The 23,602-nt window shown below is 39.8% G+C and overlaps 1 protein-coding gene across 4 annotated transcripts in view; it reads right to left on the bottom strand.

The window, feature by feature from the left end:
* Positions 1 to 2,375: 2,375 nt before the first annotated feature.
* Positions 2,376 to 23,602, bottom strand: part of ZNF592 (zinc finger protein 592) — a 76,567-nt gene continuing 55,340 nt past the window's right edge. For all 4 annotated transcript variants that reach the window (XM_007479221.3, XM_016427759.2, XM_056805618.1 and 1 more), the window contains 7 exons: positions 21,569 to 21,747; positions 6,343 to 6,519; positions 5,152 to 5,311; positions 4,746 to 5,048; positions 4,152 to 4,264; positions 3,400 to 3,535; positions 2,376 to 2,924 (listed from right to left, as the gene is read on the bottom strand). In XM_007479221.3, the coding sequence (XP_007479283.2) occupies positions 2,469 to 2,924; positions 3,400 to 3,535; positions 4,152 to 4,264; positions 4,746 to 5,048; positions 5,152 to 5,311; positions 6,343 to 6,519; positions 21,569 to 21,747 (1,524 nt within the window). In that variant the 3' untranslated portion in view covers positions 2,376 to 2,468. The remainder of the gene's footprint in view (positions 2,925 to 3,399; positions 3,536 to 4,151; positions 4,265 to 4,745; positions 5,049 to 5,151; positions 5,312 to 6,342; positions 6,520 to 21,568; positions 21,748 to 23,602) is intronic.

Below are 23,602 nucleotides of genomic sequence, written 5' to 3'. Positions count from 1 at the left end.
TTTTCTTGGATCCTGCTTCTGGTAAAGGCCCATATATCTCAATAAGAGCGCCCAAAGATCAAATTGCTTACAGTCTCAGGGAGGGGGGAGGAAAGAAAGGGAGACAATTTGGATCCCAGCATTTCAGAAAATGTATGTTAAAAATTGTTATTACATGTAATTGGAAAAAAAAAGTAAAATTCTTTTCAAGTTTAAAATAAAACTTTAAAAAGAAAAAAAAGCTTTTATTTTTATATATATATATATACATCCGATTCCTCAAACGGGGGTCTGAGATAAGGACTTTACCTCCATTTTACAGCCAAGGAATCTGAAGCAGAGAGGTTACTGGCTGGCCCAGTCACAGTGTTACTAAGTGGGGACAGCAGGATTTGAACTCGGGTCTTCCTAATTCCACATCTGGTGTTCTTATCTACAAAATCAACCTAGCTCTCTCAAGGGGTCCACATGCCTAAGATCTCCCATCAGTGTAAAGAATCTGGAGCCTCCCTGGGATATCTTCTTCCACTTCTTGCATCCTAAATACTATAATTATATGATAGAGCACTGGATTTCGAACTAAAAGTCCTGTGATTATCAAACCCAACTTTGCTGCCTTACAATTTTAGGTCCTAGCTTCCACGTTTGTAGAATTAAGAGGTTGGATTAGATGATCTCTAAATTCACTTTTAATCACTAATCTGTGGCCTTCCTAGATACAAGATTATATTTTAAAATGACAATTCCAAATCTTTTCTCTAAGAGAGAGGATTGAATATCATTTCCTCTATTTCCCCCATGGCAGAGGGTTCTTAACCTGGGCTAATGTATTTTGACATCAAGGGTTTTATTTGTGATTCTATGTATTTTATTTTATGCATTTAAAAACAATTCTGAGAAGGGGTCCATGATACACACAAAAAAGGTCAAGAACCCGGAGGGCAAAGGATTGGATAAAATGTTCATTTCCCCTGTAAATGAAGAATGTGGTGCCTTCCTAGGAACAGTGCAATGGATTTCCTATTAAAAAACTTTGAACCAAAGCAAAAAAAACCTTTTCTTAAAGGGTTTTGGGGAAAACATTCAGGAACAAATATCTCTGAGGCATTGTTCTTCCAGTCTCTGAGAAATATTCATGTGAAAGTGGAAGCAATTCTGAAAAAAAGCCTTCTTAAGCAGGACTGGGCTAAGAATGAATGAGGGAGCCTGGCTCCAGCAATGTAAGAAGTTTTTATTTGAAATATTGACCCAGTTAATGAGCATTTCTAAGCACAGGGGGTTGTATTGTCCCTCTAACACCTTCTGGATGGCAGAGTCTATTGCAAAGGTGACCCAAAAGCCTCCTCTTGGTGGGGAGGGTCAGGAGAGATGGCCACAACTACTGAGGTCAGAGCCTCCACTAGGCTGCATCCTCCTGACCAGCAGCGGCTATAGAGGGGAATGTTAGGTGGGGGCTCTTCTCCCCTGCCACAAGGTTCTTGGTAAAAAATCTCATGGTTCTTGGTACTTTCCTTATGTTTCTCTGGGCACAGGTTTTATCGCCTCTACCAGACTGAAGGCTCTTGGATAGCAGGGATCCCAACTTACCTGCTGTCTCCCAGAGGGACTCTGTGAGTGCCTCTGATTTGGCAGGGGCTTGGGTAGATACGTGTCAGCTGCCTCCTCCAGAGTCATTTACCAGGAAGCAGGGGAATGAGGGAAAGAAATGGGAGAGAATGATACAGCAAGCGTGCCTCTAGAGACCAGCCTCTCAGAAAGAGGGGCTCCCACTCTTTATCACCATGTCTCTAATCTGTGCCCTCTTAGAGGAAAGAGGAACATCTCGCCTGAAGATTAGTCGCTTCCTTCTCTCCCCTTATCCCTGAGGGAGGCAGGCAGAGAAAGAAACTCTTGCCAAGGCCCCACATTCAAAGGGAGAGCAAACAGTAGAGTTTGAGAACTATCAGGCAGCAGGTTTCAACCATGCAACTGAGTAGCTCTGGGAAACCATATAATCATAATGCACACTTGTGTTGAGGGCTTGCAAAAGGTACTTTGCTCACAACTCTGTAAGAAAAGTCCTGTAAGAGGCATTAGGGGTCCTCATGCTTGCTTGCTTGCTCAGTCACACAATATAAAGAGGCACTGGGGTTGAGACTCAAACCCAATTCTTTCCTAATTCCATCCAGCACTCTCACCACCTATTATTGCTCTAAAGCTCATGAACTTGGGGCAGAAGATAAGAGCTCAGAACTAGAATGCAGAGCGAGGGAAATTCTGGGGGCCCAAGTGGAAAAGAAAGTAGCTACCTATTAACCCCCTTGAGGGTCTAAGGGACCCAGCATTCTCCAGGCCAGAATGGATCCTGCTCTGAGTGCATATGCACACACGCACGCATGCACACGCACACACAAATAAACGGGGCACAGCTCTTTATTTCCTCTTCTCCTCAAGGTAGGTACTTGGACAGCATGGCCCTCCTTTACCCTCCCACATTTCAAAAGCACTTGCTACACCCCAGGAGATGTCATGTGGCTGTTCTGGTCTTGAGCAGCCTGCAGATGGCCTGCTGTGTCCTGCTCCCAGTCCTTCTTCCATTGGCTTTCCTCCCCATGAAAGTCTTCACACCCATTCTCATTCATTTCCATGGGAGCTCCTTTCCCAGGCCCTTCTGGGTCCCCCTCCTCTGTCTCCTCTGGGTCTCTCACTTTGTGAACGATGAAGAGGTGTCTGTTGAGGGAGGTCACTGAGGTGTAACACAGGCCACAGAGCAGACACTGGGCTGTGGAGCTGTCTGCCTGGTGTTGAGGTATGTGGCTCTGAAACTTAGGCCCCGAGTCTGTGGCAAAGCTGCACTTTGCACACTGGAATAGGGCCTTGGCTCTTTTGGTGGTGGGAACAGCTGCTCCGTTGGTAGAGCCTGGGGCACCTCCAACTCCAGCAGCCGGTCTCTTCAGATCGTTCACCTGAAAAAGACAAAACATAGACTGGAGAGAAGGTCCCCGTGGCATTGTCCCAGTTCTCCTAGGGCCCCTGTGGAAGGTCCAGACCCACAAGATGACCTCCAGAGCCCCTGAACTCTAAGCAAGTCAACGTTTTCCAGACTGTCCCTCCTATCTTGGGGCACCTCCCACTTCAGTAAAGAGAACCCCAGGTCTATGTTCTAGGTACACTGGGCATGAAGGGACAGGACCAGAGAGGACCCGAAGTAGATGTAATGGTGAATATGGAGCAGGGTTTATTGTGCCTGAAGAGACTGTTCTGGCCCCAGAACTTCCCCTCTTCATCCACTTGTCTCTATATGCCTCCTGCCTTCATTCCAACCAGGTGGTAATACCCCTTGGAGAGCTGTTGTTCTGCCCATATTCAGTTAGCTCTCAAGGCTGCCACTTTCAGTACACAAACTCCTTTTGAGGACCTGTCAGTGTAAGGGAAACTCACCTGGGAGGCCTCTCCAGCAGGTGGTCTGGCTTTGGACGTCTGGCTCAAGTCTAGATTTTTGATGCCATGCATAAGGCTGACATGGTTCTCCAACAGGGAGAGCTGAGGGAAGCTGGGCTTGTCCTCTGTGCAATACCTTCAAAAAGCAGGTCGGAAAAGGAGAATCAGAGCCTCGAGAAGCCAGGGGTGAGTGGAAAAGGAGATGCGAACAGAAGCAACCCCCAGCTCCACGGTTTGCCATTAGTCTTTGACTAAGAGAACTAAGAAAGTCCTGACTGAAGTGATTCCCTCAAGCACACCACAGAGACATACAAACTAAGACTCATCACTGAGACAGTAATGCCAAGACCAATGGAACTAAACCCTGAAGGATGGGTCTGGTTTCCCCAGTCACGGGATTCCCAGTAGTAGTAGTGACAGCAGTTGTCACAGAAAGGCCAGGGATGCTCTGAGAGGAGAATATTCAAGTGTATCATTCTCAGTGGGTGAGGAGCTTCATAACTAGCATCCAAGATTCCAATAGCAAGCAGAAATGTATTATTTCTAAAGATTAGGAGCTGTGGAGAACAGTGGGGGAAAGAGCAGGATGCCCTCCTCCTTTTCATGGCATAGTCTTGGGGTTTCCTAAGGCACCCGGAGCACTTGGGCTCTCCTAACCACAAGTTCTCAGACATCATCAACAGAGTTGCTTTCAACTCTTGGAACCCTCAAACCATGGCCTCTAGCCAGGAGCTACCTAATAAGAAACTCACCAACAAGTATAAACCTTCTTAGCTGTATCATGGTTATTTCGGATATGTCGTCGAAGGTTAATGACAGTATGGAAGGAGCACTCACATTGCCGACATGGATAGCGCTTCACTATCTGAAGAGAGGAAAGAGGACACAAAGCATCAGACCCCAGAAAGCTGAGAGATCCCTTTCAAAGGGGGGAAGGGTAGAAAAAGAGGAAGAGTGTGCTTTTTCTGGACCCAGTGACCTTTATTTTAGACCCTCATATATCTGAGGAAACAACCCAACCCAACCCAGAAAGAGGCTCACCCAAGAGGCATGAAAATGACATTGCAAAGGACATAAAGGGATGCCGACTATGCACAAACAAATGCTTGAAATTCAGAACTGTGCAGCCTGGTAGTCAAGGCTCAGATCTGGGCATTAGGACTCTCCTTGGGACTAAAGGAACTGAGAAACTAAGAATCCCAGAATATTTGGGGCTCCTTGTTCTCTGAGTCCTTTAAAGGAACTCAGCTATGACTGCTGCTCTACAGTTGTACTTCATCATAGGTGGACCCAATCCTCCATCTCCCCACTGCCCCAGCCCCCAAGCCTAACTGCACATTGCTTACCCGGCCATGGCTTTTCTTCATATGAGACACGTAGCTCTCTCGATCAGGGAGCCACTCATGGCAATCCTGGCAGGTCCAGCCAGTGCTCCTCAATCTAGGCTTCATCTCAGCCTTGGTCTGGGCTTCAGCACGGCGCTCCCCAGGCCTATCCCAGCAGACCGAGGTCTGGGCCCCACTCTGCCCAGCAGTACTAGTGGCTGATGGCTCGGCAGGGCTCCCAGAGCCTGGGCGGCCAGAGGGTATCTCAGTTGTAGACCGTAGGCTGGGCAGCTCTTCCACATTTCGTGGGACACCATGGACATTCTAGGGATGGGGAGGGTGATTACTGACTGAGCAAGGACATGGATGTCGGGGACCATGCTTGCACCGGCTCTCTGTGCACCTCCCCCCAGGTCTCCTGACCCACCTTGACATGCTGCATTAGCAACTGCTTCTGCATGAACACAAGCTGACAGTCAGGGCACTTGAAAACTCCCACCATCAGTTTGTTGTTGTTCTGATAAAAGTGCTGCTGCATCAGCTTCTTCTTGTTGAAGACAGTTTCACAAGAACACTTATAGATCAATCTAGCGGGATGAGAACAAGAACACAAGGATTACGTCTCTCTCTAAAGGGCTGCAGCCCATGAAAAGGCCCCAGAGGCAGAAAGAATGAAGAACTCTTTTCAAAGGTTGCATAACAGCTGTGAGTGTACCTCAAGGCCACATGAGAACCAGAAGGATATTTGGGGTTTAAAAAAATACCATTCCCTCTAAATTCCTATGCCCAAAGGGCTTTAAATGAGTGCATGCCCTTTGATCCAGCAATACCACTACCAGTCTTGTATCCCAAAGAGACAAAAAGATGTTTGTACAAAATATTCATAGCTGCACTCTATGTGGTGGCAAAAAATTGGGAAATGAGGGGATGTCCTTCAATTGAGGAATGGCTGAGTAAGTTGTAGTACATGGTGGTGATGGAATACTATTGTGCTATAAGGAGTGATGAACTGCTTGATTTTCTATAAGAACTAGAAAGACCTCCATGAACTGATGTGGCGTGAAATGAGCAGAACCAGGAGATCATTGTACACAGTAACTAAAACACTGTGGGACAATCAAATGTGACAGACTTTGCTACAAACAGCAATGCAATGATCCAGAACAATCCTGAGGGACTTATGAGAAAGAACGATATCTATATCGAGGGAAAGAATTGTGGGAGTAGAAACACAGAAGAAAACATCACTTTTATCACTTGTTTATAAGGGTATAGGATTTGGGGTTTTGGTTTTAAAAGATTTCCCTATTATAAAATGAATAAATAAGAAGATAGGTATTGAGTAATAAAACATGTATAAGCCAGTGGAATTGCTTCCACTGGGAGGGGAGAGGGAAGAGAACATGAATGATGTAACCATGGGAAAAGATTTTAAAAAACATAAAAATAATTAAAAAAAATAAAATAAATTACTTTAATTCCCACAAAAGCCTCTAAGCCCTAAGTGGTTCTCCCCCATCCCTTCCCAAGGCCCCTGACACTTCCCTCCAGCCTGGCTCCCTTTCCCACATAGCTCCTTGGCAATCCCTCAAGGACACGCTTCCCACAATGTACTTACTGAGAGGCTTTGTGTGGCTGGGCAGGGTGCTGGGCAGCACTGTGGGCAGCAGTGCCACTAGCAGATTTGAAGGCCATAGGGCAAAATGCACACTTGTGGAAAACCTGGCAGTGCCGTTCCTGGATGTGCCCCTTCAGCAAGGCTAAGGTCACAAAGACAACTCCACAGTGGATACACCTGGGGAGCAAAGACAAGGGCAGTGAGGCCCAGAGGTTGCATGAGGTAGAGAGAAGACCAGGCCCAAAACAGTTCCTCCTCAATCACCCAATGACAGTGGTCTAGAGCATGAACCGTCCAGCCACTAGCCAGATTCACAGTGAAATGATCACATTGACAGGCAATAATTTAGACAAGGCCAAGGATGGGCTCTTATCTCCCAGATCTCTACACCTTGTCCAAATGCTTTTTCAGGAACAACTTAGGAAGAATCACCACTGGGGAAAGGGTGGGGGGCTGGTAATAGGAAGACCCCCTAGGACCAGCCACTTGGTAAAACCAGATCCAATTTTAAAGGCAGATACAGAGACTGGCCACTATTAATAGGGTGTGTTCTGCTTCATCCCTGATCATTCCAGTTAGAAAGGGTCTCCCTGGCCTCTGGCCTCCACTGTGCTTTATGTGGTCTATTCTGCATGAATGGTTCCTAAAAGACACCACCTCACACTAAGGTTATTTGTGTGCACACTAGGTCCCCAAAGCATGTCCTAAAAATTGTAGTTAGTGTTGTAGTAGTGGTGGTGGTGGTGGCATTAGCAGCAATAGTAGTCTTCAAAATAGTAGTGGTTATAGTTAAGACATCATAATAGTAGTAGATATTTTTTAAAGTGTGTGTGTCTGTGTGTACACACACACACACACACACACACACACACACACACACACACACACACACTGTAAAGACTAAATTAACTGTCCCCTGTTTATTTTTAGATTTAATCACCGGAAGTATATACATCCCACTTACACCTGACTGGGGGAGGTCTGTGACCCACATTTGCGATAGTAGGTGATGAGTCAGATTGCCTAACCAAAGCTTTAGCTGTAATTGGTACACATAAAATGGAAGGAAGTCACAGGAACTGACGAAAAGAATAGTCTTTAAAAATGCCAAGAACTTCCTATGAGGAAGTCTTTAGGTCTTTCGTCTTCAACTTGACCTTGGAGGAGCTCTGACTGAGGACCTCAGACTGCTTCCATTTTCCTTAGAACGACCATGTGGGGTGAGTGAAAAAGGCTGACTCCTTTCCTAGATTTTCTGAAGGGACTAGCCTCAGGAGAGATCTACCCTATTGAGAGAGGCTTCCTGCATCCCCAGGTCCTTGGCTCAAGGCTGAGGCCCCTCTGGCTAAGGACTAACTAATTAGCCCTGCCTAGGTTGAGCCAGGGGCCAGAGCAAACTATTTGTGTTAGATACCTTATCCTCTCTCTGATTTTCTTATTTTCACTCTTTTTATATTTTATAAATAAATTGTTATTCAAAAATCATTTTGGAATTGATAAATTCCTGGCAACCCTATTCTTAAATAATCTAGTCCAACCTTTTATAATAACCCCTTATATTCTGCCCCTTACTCACTCTCTCTCTCTCTCTCTCTCTCTCTCTCTCTTTCTCTCTCTTTCTCTCTCTCTTTCTCTCTCTCTCTCTCTCTCTCTCTCTCTCTCTCTCTCTCTCTCTCTCTCTCTCTATATATATATATATATATATATATATATATATATATATATATATAAAACATATGTATGTATGTATATCACTAAAGTTTACAAATGGCTTTGCATATGTTTCACAATAACCCTGAAAGGTAAATGTTATGATGATCCCCATTTCATGGATAAGGAAGCTGAGGCTAAGACAGGATAAGTCACTTGCCCAGTCACACAACTAGTAAGAGTCTAGGGCTAGATTTGAACTCAGCTCTTCCTGATTTACAGTCCAACACTTTCTCAACCTCGCTGAACCAGATACAGCAGACACTCAGTAAGCATTTGTTAATGAAAATGGAGCATTGAGGTGATTATTTCTTGACCACAGGAACTCGTAAGACAAAGAAAAATACAATATTTCCATTAGGGTTGCGCATTCTGCTACCGTAGCACCAGTGACTGAATGGTGGAAGAGGTACAAAGGGTGTTAAGAATCACATTTTTAAAACACTGATGATAATTCCAAGCGTGAAATTCTTGCTCAGGGAATAAAAAGTAAACACTATTAGAGACACTGACCATGTCAGTACTGATATTTTCATTATAAATGAAACCAAAAGAAAAAGGAAAATCAAAGCTTGATAGGTGGACAGCTCATAGCTCCTCTTTGAAAAGGCAAAATAAAAGTGTTGGTTGGTTTTGTTACAGATTCAAAATCAACGAAGAATACAGTTTCAGGGGACACTTGATTATTACAGTACTCATGAGAATCTATAAAAAGATCCTCCCTCTATAAAACATTTCCTAAGACTTCCAAACTAAACCAGAAACATTTAGAGGTTAGTAAAAATTTGTTGGCCAATATGGCTCAAGATTAAGAAATAACTAGATTTATTAGTTTATAGATAAAGCTTGGTATGAGATCCAATTAATAAGTCAGATCATTAAGAAGTACTTAATGATGACTATTAAGACAACAAAAGACAAACTGAAAAGTTTTTATAGATTTCTATACAATTCACAAGCACTTATTAAAAACCTGCTGTGTGGCTGGCATTGTGTTCAACATTAGAAATTCAAAAACAAAAACCCTGCAGTTTCCTCACACCATTTTCTCTATCAATGAAAGTGGCCATATTCTGGATTCTTATCATTTCAGCTGGGGGGCACAGTGGACACAGTTCGGTGCTTGGAGTCACAAAGACTCATCTTCCTGAATTTAAATCCCACCTCACACTTACTAGCTGAGTGACTCTGGGCAAGTCACTTAATCCTGTGTGTCTCCATTTTCTCATCTACAAAATGAGTTGGGAGAAAGAAATGGTGAATCGCTCCAATATCCCTGCCAAGAAATAGGGTCATAAGAGTCAGAAAGAACTGAAAGCCTGAACAACAAATATTTTGGTCCCTGACTGGCTGCATGACTGGTAGGCACAAAGGAGTTCCTTGAGAGAGATATCACAATTTTGATGATAAGAGCAGCTAAGTGGCTTAGTGAATAGAGAGCCAGGCCTAGAGTTGAAAGAATCTAAGTTCAAATCTGGCCTCAGATTTGGCCTTCCTAGCTGTGTGACCCTAGGCAAGTTATTTAACCCCAACTGTCTAGCCCTTATCTTCTGCCTTGGAATGGATACTCAGTATTGAATCTAAGAAAGAAGGTAAAGTTTTGTTAACTATCTCAAATAAGGAATAATACCCATTTTTTAAAATTGACAATTTAAGTGTAAAAAAAAGTCCCTAAGAAAACATCAATAACTACCAAACCACATGCCTAGTCCACTTTCCCATCTCTATAAAATTTTCATGAGAATAATCTTTACACTATACTGAGGACATGAAAGAATTAGAAAAGAGCAGGTGCACTTTCAAAAAACAACATGCCACAAAAGTCATCTTTACAGACATACAAAACAAATAAGAAGGGAAGAAAAGACAAGATTTCACTGCATTTATTATTATTTATTAGCTATTAAAAATTTTTATTTGGTATAGCAAAATGCTTCCTTAAAGATTCTTCTTCAATAAAGTGAATTCCATGCATAAAGGAAAAGCAAAATCAAACAAGATTCCATGGAAGATGAAGAACAAGCAACAACTGTTTGATGACTGATTTGTTGGTTATCAGCAAAGATTAAGAGAGGGAGATGAAGGGATTTGCCATACTCAAAGTATGTCTGGCAAAAAATCCAAACAGAACAGGAATACTGAAGTCCTCCAAATGTTCCTGTTTGTAGGTGGCACTATACAACACTGCAAATTTTCTTAAATGAGATCCTTATCACTCAAAAGAGTTTGACCCATCTAGTCTCACAGGAAAATTCAAGGAAGTGAAGAATGTCTTTTGTCCAAATTGGATAGCTAATACATGGAGCTACATATATACCTTAAGTTGTCTGTTCATTATATGAATTATCTCATTTCTCTTTTTATTTCCCTTATTGCTTATCACAATGTTTTACAAATACTAGATCATTTGATAAATGCTTATTGAACTGAGTTATCTATGTCTGAGTTATCAAGTTATCTTAAGATTTTTTTCATAATCTCCACAGAAGGTCAGCAATGAAGGGATACAAAGTCCAGGGCTAAGGTGATAGCACCCCAAAAAGGTCAGCCAGAGATGGTGGTTATGAGTACTTACAGGGGTTAAGGGGGAGTTCTCCCATTCCTTTGTCTTTGCTGGGAGAGAGTGCTATAACTTGCGCAATAAGAACCACTTTTATTTGACAGTTGGCAATATCACTTTCTCCTTAAATAATTGTTCTCCTAAGTCACTGCTCAGCCACCATCAGAGAATGGCGTTCCACAAAATATCACTTCACTCCCAACTCAACCCTCTGGACTTCTTTTCCTCTTCCAAGAGCTGCCTTGACCTCTTGCAAGCACCCTTCGCCCACTCCCTTTCCCTCGTCTCTCTGTGTGCTGTTTCCTCCCGTTAGAATATAAGCTTCATGGGGTGCAGGGCTTAATTGCCTACTTACCCTACTGCTTAGCATACTGCCTAGTACACAGGAATTACTTAATTAATGCTCCATGACCTCATTTGGGCATTTCTTGGCAAAGATACTGGAATATTTTGCCATTTCCTTCTCCAACTCATTTTATAGATAAGGAAACTGAGGCAAAACAGGTATAATGCCTATATAAACAGGTATATATGCCTTAAGATCACTAAAATAGCTAGTAAGTGGCTGAGGTCAGATGATGGCCAGTTCTCTATCCTCTGTGTCATCTAGCTGCCCTTTCTAACTAACTAGCCATACAAATGTAAGGTATTTGGGTTCTTGGTTCCTCTGAGGTCTGAAGGGGCAGGGCCATTAAAGGAAGGTAAAACAGAACTCTTATCAATTATTTCAACCTCACAAAAAGTGAAGAGATAATTATAAAGTATGTCTTAGTCTGGGATCCTAGTCAGAGTCTTGGGAGTATAGGACATGCTAAAGTTTACCTCAAGAGTGCTTCAAGCTGTCAAAACCCTTTGTGTTAAACTATGGTAATCAAATCAATTCAATTGCTGTACTGTTTTTTTTTTCTCAGCCTGCAAAAATAACTCTCAAATGACAGCTGAAATAGTACTTTAAGGTTTGTAAAATGCTTTACACATATTACCCTCATGAAAATTCTGTAAGAATTTTTTGCGGGGAAGGGAGGTTTGGTTCTGTGATTGTATCCGAGTGGGGAACTCCATGGTATGCAAACTTCCTTCCCCAAAGCAAACTGATCATTTTTGTCTCCTGCCTCACACAAAAGACTAGCAAGTCACATAATCACATCACTAGTATATGTCCAAGGCAGAACAGATTTCTTACTTCAAGGTGAGTCCTTTTTCCACTGATACACTGTCATCTCTAGGTAAGCACATAAGGCAGAATTATCCCTGTTTTGCAGATAACGAAACTAAAGTTCAAAAAGTAAATGACTTATCCACAGGATTCTAATCCAGATTTTTCCTGTGTCTAAATCCAGTGCTCCTTTTAGTACATCACATAACCTCTCAACAAAAATGTAATTTCACTTTCAGAGGAATGGACATAAGAGAAGTATTATATATTCGGTGATTGTTTTTTTCTTTAGTTGTTTCTTCTGGTAAACTTTTGGTCTAAGGGTTAGGGTTTCTGTCCTCCTAATTAGATCTAAAAGTATTATGGGTATAGTGCAAACTTCGTTGTCATATCTGACTCTTTGTGACCCCACAGACCATGGTACACCAATACTGTCCATGGGTTTTTTCTGGCAAAGATAGGGGAGTAGTTTGCCATTTCCTTCTCCAGTAGATTAGAGCAAACAAAGGTTAAGTGACTTGCCCAGGAGGAAGAGAAAATGTTTTTGTTAAACTAAAAAAAAAAATTTTTAATAGAAGGTTAATCTGACATGACATATGCCCACTTTTTGTGACCCCTGCTTCCTTCTCTAATTGTTCACTACCTATCCCTTCAAATATATTCTAAAATGTTTTCGGAATTAAAAGTCACATTCATGGTCCTGTTTAAAAATCAGGACAAAAAGTTCTCTTTCTCTAAACCTGAAATATCTCTCCTAATCCTCACATATAATTTTTTATTTATTTTGCATATATTTACTCTCAGAAGTACCTGTTTTCTCCCCTGAACAGAAGGTAAGCTTTTAAAGGCAGGGACAATGCCATTTTTGGCTTTGTATTCTCAATACCTGGCACAGTGCCTGGTAAATAGTAGGTATTTAATAAATACAAGTTATTGCTGATATTCCACAATCTTTCAAAAATCATTGACAATGGCTCAGAATTACATCTGTGGTAAAAGTTTTATAGCAAATATCTCTGACAAAAGCCTCATTTCTCAAATATATAAAAAACTGAGTCAAATTTATAAGAATACAAAACTCTCCCCCATCAAGGAATGGTCAAAGAATATGTCCAGGCAGTTCTCAGAGGAAGGAATTAAACCTATCCATAGTCATGTGAAAAAAAATGCTACAAATCACTACTGATTAGAAAAATGCAAATTAAAACAACTCAAAGATATCACCTCATACGTACCAGATAAGCTAACTTGATCAAAGAGGGAAATGATAAATATTGGAGGGGATGTGCGAAAACTGGGACACTAATACATTACTGGTGGAACTATGAACTGAAAACAACCATTCTAGAGAGCACTACAGACCCAAAAGGCTGTGTAATTTCCTTTGACTCAACAAACGACTTAGCTGTATCAAAATATTTTTGGCAGCTCTTTTTGTAGTGGCAAAGAATTAGAAACCGAGGGGTTGTCCAATACTTGGGGATTGGATGAACAAGTTGTGGTATATGATTGTAATGGAATTCTATCGTACCATAAAGAATGATGAAACAGAAATATTATATAATGATCAACTGTGAAGAACTAAATCATTATCAGTACTAGTCACCAAGCTATCCATAGCCAAGAAAAGAACTACTAGAATCTTAGTGCAGATCAAAGTATGCCATCTTCCACTATATATCATTCATGAGATTTCTATTGTATGGGTGATGTGTCTTCTATCATGACATGAACAATATGAAAATATTTGTTAAAGCATGGGCATAACCAATATTAGACTATTTAGCACCTTAGGGAAGGAGGGAAGAGTAATGGGGATGAAAATCCGAATTTTAAAATGTCAAGAAACAATTGTCAAACATTGTTTCTATGTGTACTGAGAAAATAAAAAATAAAAAAATAATAAAAAAAAGGTTCATACCCAAAGGTTCTTTCAGCGCCCTATGATGCAACTGATTTGGGTCTGATGACCTGAATTATCAAGGACAGATAAGAGCTATCTCCTTACTTATCCTGAATGTGAACTCTTTTTTAATCACTTTCATTCTTCTGAGCTAAAGACCATACCTTCCTTGGTAAAGAAATACCAGGAAAAAAAAAAAAGAGTTGTGTAGCTTTGACTTCTTTAGATTTATTGTCATCCAATCTGCCTTAAGTATTCACTCTAACTCTTCTTTTTTCCCCTGACATAGCTTTTTTAAAAATATTTTTGTTATGCTAATAAAATATATTAGCTATAATTTATATAAACTCTTAAGGTTTGCAATCCACTTTAAAAATATTATCTCATTGATAATATATGTATAAACCAATGGAATTGTTTGTCAGCTTCAGGAGTGAAGAGGGAAGAGAGTAGGGAGACAAATGGGGAAAAATTTTAAATGAAATTGTTAAAAAATATTTTTTTCTCATTTTATCCTCATGAAACCCTAAGACATGGATGTATCATCATCTTCATTTTATAGATGAAGAAACTGAGATACACAGAGATGAACTGATCTGCCCATTGTCACATAGCTAGTAAAGTGACTGAGGCTGGGTCTTTCAGATTTCAGAAATTTAACTATTATAAACAATGCAAGGATATAAGCCAATTCCATGGGGCTCATGATGAAAAATGCTATCTGTTGCCATAGAAAGAACTGATAGGAGTTTGAATGCAGATTGAAGCAGGCTATTTTTCATTTTATTTCCTTCATGAATTTTTTCTTGTATCTGTGTCTTCTTTCAGAGCATCATGAATATGGCAATAGATATTGCATGATAACACATGTATAAACTATATCAGTTTATTTGCTGTCTTGGGGAGGGAGAAGAGGAAGGGAAGGAGAGAATTTGGACCTCAAATTGTCAGAAAACAAATGTATAAAATTGTTTCTACATGTAATTAGGGAAAAATTCAATAAATTTTATTAGGAAAGAATGCTCTAAAACACCAATAAGAGAAGTGTAAATAAACTCTGAAATTCCAACTCAGGGCCATTACATTAGCAAAGATGACAAAAAAGGGTAATGACAATTATTATAAGAGTTTTGGAAAAACAAATATTTGTCATTCAGTTATTTTCAGTTGTGTATGATTCTTCATGACCTTTTTTGGGGTTTTCTTGGCAAAGATAATGGAGTGGTTTGCCATTTCCTTCTCCAGCTCATTTTAGAGATGAGGAAACTGAGGTAAACATGGTTAAGTGACTTGCCTGAACTGCATAGCTAGAAAGTGACTAAAGCCAGATTTGAACTCAGGAAGATAATATGGCTGACTCTAGGCCCGGCACTCTATTGGCTACACAACACCTAGCTAGAAGAACAGACATACTAACATACTATTTGTAAAGGTATGAATTAATCACCATTCAGAAAAGCACTTTGGAATCCATATCCAAAAAGTCATTAAAGTGTGCATAGTCTTTGACTCATTAATAACGCTACTAGGTATATATCCTAAAAAGATCAAAGGAAGAAGGGAAGGACTTACATGCACAGAAATAGTTATTAAAGTGCTTTTTTGTTATAGCAAAGAACTAGAAACAAAGTAGTTGTCCATCAACTGTGGAATGGCTAAAAAAAATAATGGCATATGAATGTAACAGGATATTATTGTGCAATGAGAAGCAGCAAAAAGGATAGTTTCCAAGAAACCTGGAAAAACTTGTTTAAACTGATGTAAAGTGAGCAAAATCAGAGGAAAAAATGTATACAATGTCTGCAAGCATCAACATGAACATTATTATATACAAATAATGGAAAAGGATTGTGTAGTATGAATCTCCTATTCCTACACTTAAAAAAAAATACATATTAAACTTGGTAATTAAGAAAAAGAAATCTATTCTCTATAAATGTTGAATGTAAGTCATACTATTCTGGCTTTTCTCTTTCTCTATCACATAATTTAACAGAGTGTACATTCCTCCCCAAGGTTTTTCATAGTTTCTACTCCAGTAACCACTTCTTCCTCCCTAGCGAGAATCTGACCCAGAAAAGATGTTCCCCTCATTGGTTCTTCCAAATGAGTTTTATGAATGAAGGATAATCATTTATCATTAAAACATTAACATCCCAGGATAAACTGACCACCTGAAATCTCATCATGGTATTAACTCAACTTTAGATATTCAAATACCTTCCCAGCTCCATCAGCCTCCTCTCCTTTCTGATTGGAGGAATGGAGAGTGGGGCACCAGGAACTTCCCCCAAATCTTTCCTTTGGAGAGGACAGATATCTGGACTTTCCAGCTCACTTCCCACTTGCCATTTGCAGCCCCAGTTTGAACTCTACCAACATGATGTCCCCACGCAGGAAGCTCCCTGAAAGGCTTCTCCCCTGCTTTCCAACTTCCTTTTGTATGTTTTCTTCTCCCCTTATATTTTTAGTTCTTTGAAGGCAGGGTTGTTTCTACATTTTTATTTGTATCCCCAGTGCCTGTTACATATTGAAGGCAAGTAAAGAAAATACTAGATCCTGCGATTTGTCAAAAAAAAAAAATATATATATATATATATATATTTTTTTTTTTTTAAGATAGCAAACTCTAGTAGATGTATGGTTAGTTTAAGTTTCCTATAACACTTCTATTCTATATTTGTGACAGGTTCCCAAATTCCTGACCTCTGTTTTGTCCAAGTAGATGGCAATATATTTTAATGACAATAACAGTTTCTACCTCCATTAACTTTCATCTAAATATTTCCCATTATATTTTTTCCTCCTTTGGGTTCATGAATTTCTTCACATGAGTACATGTTCCCAATATGTAATTCTTGTATATGTACACATACACACATACATCCAACCTTTTAAAAACTTATGCTATTACTTTGGGGGGAAAGTATACTCCTTCACAACCATATTCTAGTCATAAGTCTCTCCAACAAACACCCAGAGATATTCCAGGTCAAGTTTGCCTCTCTGCAATGGAACCTCTAGTCTGTTTTGCTTTTAACTATATCCTGTTCATTTGTGTCCAAAGATGAGGTTATGGTTTTTATTGCTTCCCCCTTTCTTGAAGTTCATTTCTAAATTACTGAATGTCTCTACTGCTATTCTCCTTCCTATACTGTAGACACTATTTATGGTACCTAGTAGAAAATATAATTATATGTGTATATATATATATATAATGTATAATATGTATACACATTTCTATGCATACATATGTTCATATTTACAGAAACACAAGTTTTTCTTTCCCTTTTCAGTTTACAACACATTCGACTAGATTTGCAATACTGCAGGCAAATACATTCTTATTGATCATTTTCAGATGCCCTTTATCTCTTGCCAGGAACATAACTTTCTTATATTTTAAATGACAGTGCAGAAATAAAAATTCTATGCTTACACATTATCTATTTAACCAGTTGCTCATTTTCTCTTCTGCAACTTTGGTTTCTTTTCCAAGGCTTCAATCTTTAATAGGAGCAGCTAGCTGGCACAATGGAAAGAGTGCCTGGCCTGGGAAGTCAGGAAGACTCCTTGAGTTCAAATCTAGCCTCACACACATACTAACTGTGTGACCCTGGACAAGTCACTTATATCTTATCTGCCTCCGTTTCTTCATCTGTCAAATGAGCTGGAGAAGGAAATGGCAACCACTCCATATCTTTGCCAAGAAAACCCCAAATGGGGTGTCAGACATGACTGAAAAACCAAATAATTACAAAATCTGGCTGCACCATTTATACTCACAAGCAGATAACAGAATCTAGTTTGACAACTCGGAAGAGTTCTTTCATATTCTCAATGTGTAACATGGGAGACCAGATCTCTTTTATAGTTATCATGTCAACAAATAGCAATCTGAATATCCCTCAATAGGAGGCTGCGAGTGACCACTAGTTATTTCTTCTGATCTCTCAACTGAGAGCACCTATGGACCTTTTCCCCTCATGCTCTGGAGAATAAACTGTTGTTTCCTTCTCAGAGCATTCATAAATACTCTCTCATCTTGCTCCAAGTGTTCCTTTCTAATTTGTTCTTCTGTCATATTTAACTCCTATCATAAGTCAGAAACCCCTGCCACTTCAGATTTTTTTCTTATTTGTTTTCCTGCTGAAGACCTATGTTTTTTTTAATAACTCTTACCTTCTGTCTTAGAATTATGTATATTGATTCTAAGGCAGAAGAGCAATTAAGGGCTAGGCAATGGGGATCAAGTGACTTACCCAGGGTCATACAACTAGGAAGTGTTTGAGGCCAGATTTGAACTTAGAACCTCCTATCTCTAGGCCTGGCTCTCAATTCACTAAGCTATCAAACTGCCCCCTGAAGACACATTTTTAAAGAACATTTGTTTCCCTGATGTCATGGAATAGAGAGGCAGTCTATAATTCCCCTTTACCTTCTTTTCTATGAAGGAGATTACCTGCATTCTGAACCAAGTTAAGACACTTACCCATGGAATAAATATAAATATCATAGTCTATGCAAAATTCTCTCTGCTCTCCTCACTTACTCTAAGTGAGATTACCAGTTCCTTGTCTTTTTTTGATATTATCTCTGCTGGAAAAATGCTATGCCCAGTAGCTCCAGGAGTCCTGAATGCAAAATTTTTCATTGTCCTAACTTCTTAGATAATTATCACTTTGTTAGATCCGGGAGAGCCAAACCTCACCTTCTTTCCCTTCTCTTGTTAATCTCTTACCTAGGCTTACCAATTTGTTCTGCTTATATTATTTTCCCAACTTTCATCTCACTTAAGCAGTTCTCTACCTTCTCCTCAGCCTGAGCCTCTTTCCTACTCCTTTTGTTTCTCTTCTTCACCTTGAGTCCTTCTTCTTCCACGCTTCTCCCCAAATTTTCAAAAATTTCTCTTCAAATTCAATATCTCTGGCCATCTTCACAATTCCATAGCTCTTCACCAGATTGCCCTTACAATTCCTTTTCCTTTAGTTTTCACTCTTCTCTTGCTCCTTTTTCCACAGAATCTCTTCCCACTGAAGTCAAAAGTGTTATCTTTTGGTTTCATATATAGCAAGAAATTCATAAGGATGTGGGGCAGACCCATTAATGTGTCCCATCATCACTCAATAAAGATCGGATGTTAAGAGTGTGAAATTGGAATTAACTCCCTTTGTTTACTTTAACTTAATCAATCAAGAATTTGGAGTGCCTCCTCCTTTCACACCTAGTTAACCTTTTACTAGAAAAGGAAATTCGCATTCTCAAAGACCAGAAATGGATCCCACAAGGACTGCCCTCTCTGTGCACTGCCAGGCAAATTAAGAAACTATGATTGTTTCCTGAGATGTGATAGATGAGCTTATAGTGAAAGGAAGCAGAAACCAGAGAAATAGAAGTGATGTGGGAAAAGGTTTATAAAAGGAGAGATCATCCTGGGTTGGAGCTCTCTGCTTTGGGAAGGAGTTTGGCTTCAGTGACTCACTTAGGTTGAAGAGACTTTCGTAAACTTCCACCTAGAGATTGGAACTTTATCGGGGAAGCAAGCTAGATTTCTTAGGAGCACTTAGAATGGTACGCTAGAAAATTACTTATCACCTTCCTACAGATTCCCACTTATTATCTCTACTTTGCTGTAATAAAGCTACTAAGTCTTGTGACTTAAGAGTTAATTTTTATAAATGGCAACCACAACAACTTTTTATAACTCTTACAATTTGGCACCAAACCCATTTCAACCATTACAAGAGTATCAACAGTGATGCAGCACTGTTGTTGAATTTGACTGGATGATAAAACAAGCGGCCCACTTCAAGAGTGGTATGTAATAGTATTTCCCAGTGTTGTAAAAGAGAAAATAAAATTAGGTTTTTGGTTTGGGATCCTACCAGACATATACCTTCTAGTTATAAAAGGTGCAAGGCCTTAGTACAACACAATCTGAAACTTCATGCTTTTCAATAGCTTCAGATCCATCCATCCATCTCTTCCTCCTTCTTCTTTTTAAAAACCCTTACCTTCCATCTTAGAATAAATGTTATATATTGGTTCCTAGGCAGAAGAGTGGTAAAGGCTAGGCAATGAGGTTTAAGTGACTTGCCCAGGGTCACATAGCTAAGAAGTGTCTGAGGTCAGATTTGAACCCAGGACCTCCCTTTTCTAGGCCTGGCTCTCAGTCCACTGAGCCACCTAACTGCCCCCTTCAGTCTATCTTCTATATGAACTAGACAGGAATTTGGAAATATATCAATGGAGATATAAACATGAAAAGGGATTAGAGTTAAGTGAGATTCCAATTTCCTGGAATCCATAAAGATTATAAAAATACACAGTATCAAAAGAAACACAAATAGCTGATAATGACAGAAAAAGAGTGATTCATCATAAGTTCCACATGGTTAAAGCTGTATTCAATAAGATTCAGGGTTTCCCTCCTTGGATTCATGTGTGAAAATGACTTTCTGTATCTGCTTTACTTCATGGGAGACCAGTATATATCAATACATTAGAAAGTAGATGGGGGCAGCTGGGTAGCTCAGTGGATTGAGAGCCAGTCCTAGAGATGGGAGGTTCTAGGTTCAAATCTGGCCTCAGACACTTCCCAGCTGTGTGACCCTGGGCAAGTCACTTGACCCCCATTGCCTACCCTTACCACTCTTCTGCCTTGGAGCCAATACACAGTATTGACTCCAAGACGGCAGGTAAGGGGTTAAAAAAAAAAAAAGTAGAATTAAAAAACAAGAATAGATAGTTTCCTTTATTTTATTAGAGAATGTGGATTCTCTTCTATTTATCATTTCTGATAAAGTGGCAAACATTGACAATAGGGGCCTTAGAGTTCAGTAGCTTAGAGTTTCATTTGTTTTTTTGTTTTTTTTTTAAAACCCTTACCTTCCGTCTTGGAGTCAATACTGTGTATTGGCTCCAAGGCAGAAGAGTGGTAAGGGCTAGGCAATGGGGGTCAAGTGACTTGCCCAGGGTCACACAGCTGGTCAGTGTCTGAGGCCAGATTTGAACCTAGGACCTCCCATCTCTAGGGCTAGCTTTCAATCCACTGGGCTACCCAGCTGCCCCCTAGAGTTTCATTTGTTAAGAAAAAATGTTTTAATATTTAAAAATGGGCTACATTAGTAGAGTTGTAATTAAACAGTGTCAAAATCATTATCACTGTACACTGAACTGTCACTATAAAAGACTACCTAGGAATCCAGTACAATATATTGGAAGGAACACTGGGCTTGGAGAAGCCCAAACAGAATTCTAATAAGACTACATTTAAAACTATTACATGTCAAACACAATTTTATAAGCAAACTAAAGTTGTACAGAATATATCAATGTGACTTTAGATATTTAAAAACAATTTTCTAAAATACAAATGTCCTTTTAAAAAAAACCTAAATATTTCCACACATACTCAGCCATCTCTGTTTTTCCTCCACCTCTTGAGAAAACAAAAAATGTCTTACCATGGCAGAGTAAAACTAGTCCAGCAGGGGATTCTTGGAGGCATAGCGTCAGGCAATTTAGTCAGTCATATATATATGTGTGTATATATATATATATACATATATGTGTATATATATATATATATATATATATATATATATATATATATATATATATATATAAACTCAATCTCCTGTATGAGTGGCTGCATATCCCCACTAGATAGGGCAAAATAGCTCCCTCACAACCACCCTCTTCTCTAAGAAATAGGTCTGTTCTAGCTCCAGATCCCTCCCTCCCAGCAGATGCCACTCATAAGCCAAGTGTAAAGGCACCTGTAATCTCTAATGCATCTCTCAAACTCCAGGTCCCAGAAGACAGCAAAGGGTGGACCAGGCCTAGAAAGAAGCTATAGCAGCAAAGGGAAGTGTGCAAGTCCTGCTGCACCTACCGGAAGCCCACTTTTCGGGCATAGTGCAGACAGTTCTCCTTCACATGGGTCTGGAAATATGCCAAGCGGCAGAGTGCTCCACATTCAGGGCAGCAGTAAGGAGACTTGTGTGCATGGATTCGCTGGTGGGCGCAGAAACTACACTGGTTGGGTAGCATCATCTGACACACCTGACAAGTCTGGAAAAGAAAAGAGAAGGGATGATAAAAGTCAGTCATCTGTAGAAAGCTCATGCTCCAGTTTAAATGAGTGGGCTGCAACATCACATGGGGCAAAATAAAGTAATAAGTCTGTCTACATGGATTTACCACTCTTAAGCCAGGCTCAAAATGTATTATTGTCTTTTAACTATGCCTCTGACTTACTCATCTGGGATAAAACTAGACTGCACATAAGAATAGATGAATAAAGATAATGTAAAAACATAAGATAGCAATTAAATAAATAATTTTAGAGTATCCTGAGGGCTTCTAGGAAGCACTGCACTCATTAGCTGGGCTGTTTGTAACTTTCAGGAGAAGGAAGTCAGGCATAAAAAGTATGACACCTGCTAAACTGGTAGATCAAAAGAATGCTGTGGATATTTTAGCTAAGTGGGTGATAAAATATTTCATGCTATTCTGAGAAAGATGAAGAGATGCAGACTAAATGATAGTATAAGATGACATCTGGAACTAGTTAAATGTCTAGACTCAAACAATGATCATTAATAGCTCAACGTCAAGCTTGGAAGTAGGTTAACAGGAAAGTATCCCAGAGATCTAAAATTTTTAGCAGTATCTTCAATAAAGGCATAGAAAAGTATACTTATCCAATACCTAACACACTGGATAACAGAATAAGGATCCAAAGATCATGACAGGCTAAAACATTGGGCTAAATATGGGAGATGAGTTTTTTAATACAATCAAATGTAAGGTCTTAATTTGATTTCAAAAGCACAAGATGAGTTAGATATCAATCTGTGAGAAAAAGAAGACTAGGAGTTTTAGCAGACTGCAAGCTGGACAGCTAGGTAGTGGATAGGGTGCTGGACCTAGAGTCAGGAAGACTTGAGTTCAAATGTAGCCTCAGACACTTACTAGTAATGTGATGCTGATCAAATCACTTAACCTTTGTTTGCCTCAGTTTTTTTAACTCTCAAAAGGAGATAATAATACTACCTACCTCCCAGGGTTATTGTGGGGATCAAACAAGGATAATATTAGCAAAGCCCTCAGCATAGTGCTTGGTACACAGTAAACACTATATAAATGTTAGCTATTGTTTTTATTATTCCGTAAGTCAAAAGTATACTGTGCCAAATCAAGAGGCTATTTCAATCTGAAACTGCAATGAAAGCCATATCATATCAGAAAAAGAAAGTGAAATTCCCAGAGTAGTCGGGCCTAGGTCAGACAACTTTTAGAGCAAAGGGATCAAACAACAAGGGCTACTCTCAAATAGCCCTAACCAAGTTAAAATGAAATTGGGAAATGCTTAACAAAATTAAAATACAATGGAGCATAGTTAAATGTTAATTTGTGTTTTTTTAAGGTCACCAAGCAGTCATTTCTATTTGAGTTTTATACCACGGTGCTTAGCTCTGGACACTACTACCCTACAAAGATAAAGTATATATATGAAGGAGAGAAACTAGAATACTGAAGAAACTCAAGTCCATATCATGAGGAATAGCAGAGGGAAATGGGACTACTTTTCCTAGAGCAGTAGTTCTCAACCTTTCTAATGCCGTGATCCTGCCATACACTTCCTCATGTTGCAGTGACCCCATACCAAAAAATGATTTTGGTGGCTACTTCAAAACTGTAATTTTGCTACAGTTATGATTCGGAATGTAAATACCTGATATGCATTATGTATTCTCACTGCTACAAACTGAGAGGTTGAGAACCACAGTCCTAGAGAAAAGAAGACTCAGGGAAGACATGTTAGCTGGTTTCAAAGTCTTGAAAGACTCAAGTATAAGAGGCCTGAGACTTACTCTCCTTGGCCCCAGAATTCCCCACTGCTAGAAGCAATGGGGAAAAATAG

The sequence above is a fragment of the Monodelphis domestica genome, chromosome 1, assembly GCF_027887165.1.
Source record: "Monodelphis domestica isolate mMonDom1 chromosome 1, mMonDom1.pri, whole genome shotgun sequence".
NCBI lineage: Eukaryota > Metazoa > Chordata > Mammalia > Didelphimorphia > Didelphidae > Monodelphis > Monodelphis domestica.
This window is presented reverse-complemented; position numbering and strand designations above follow the sequence as displayed.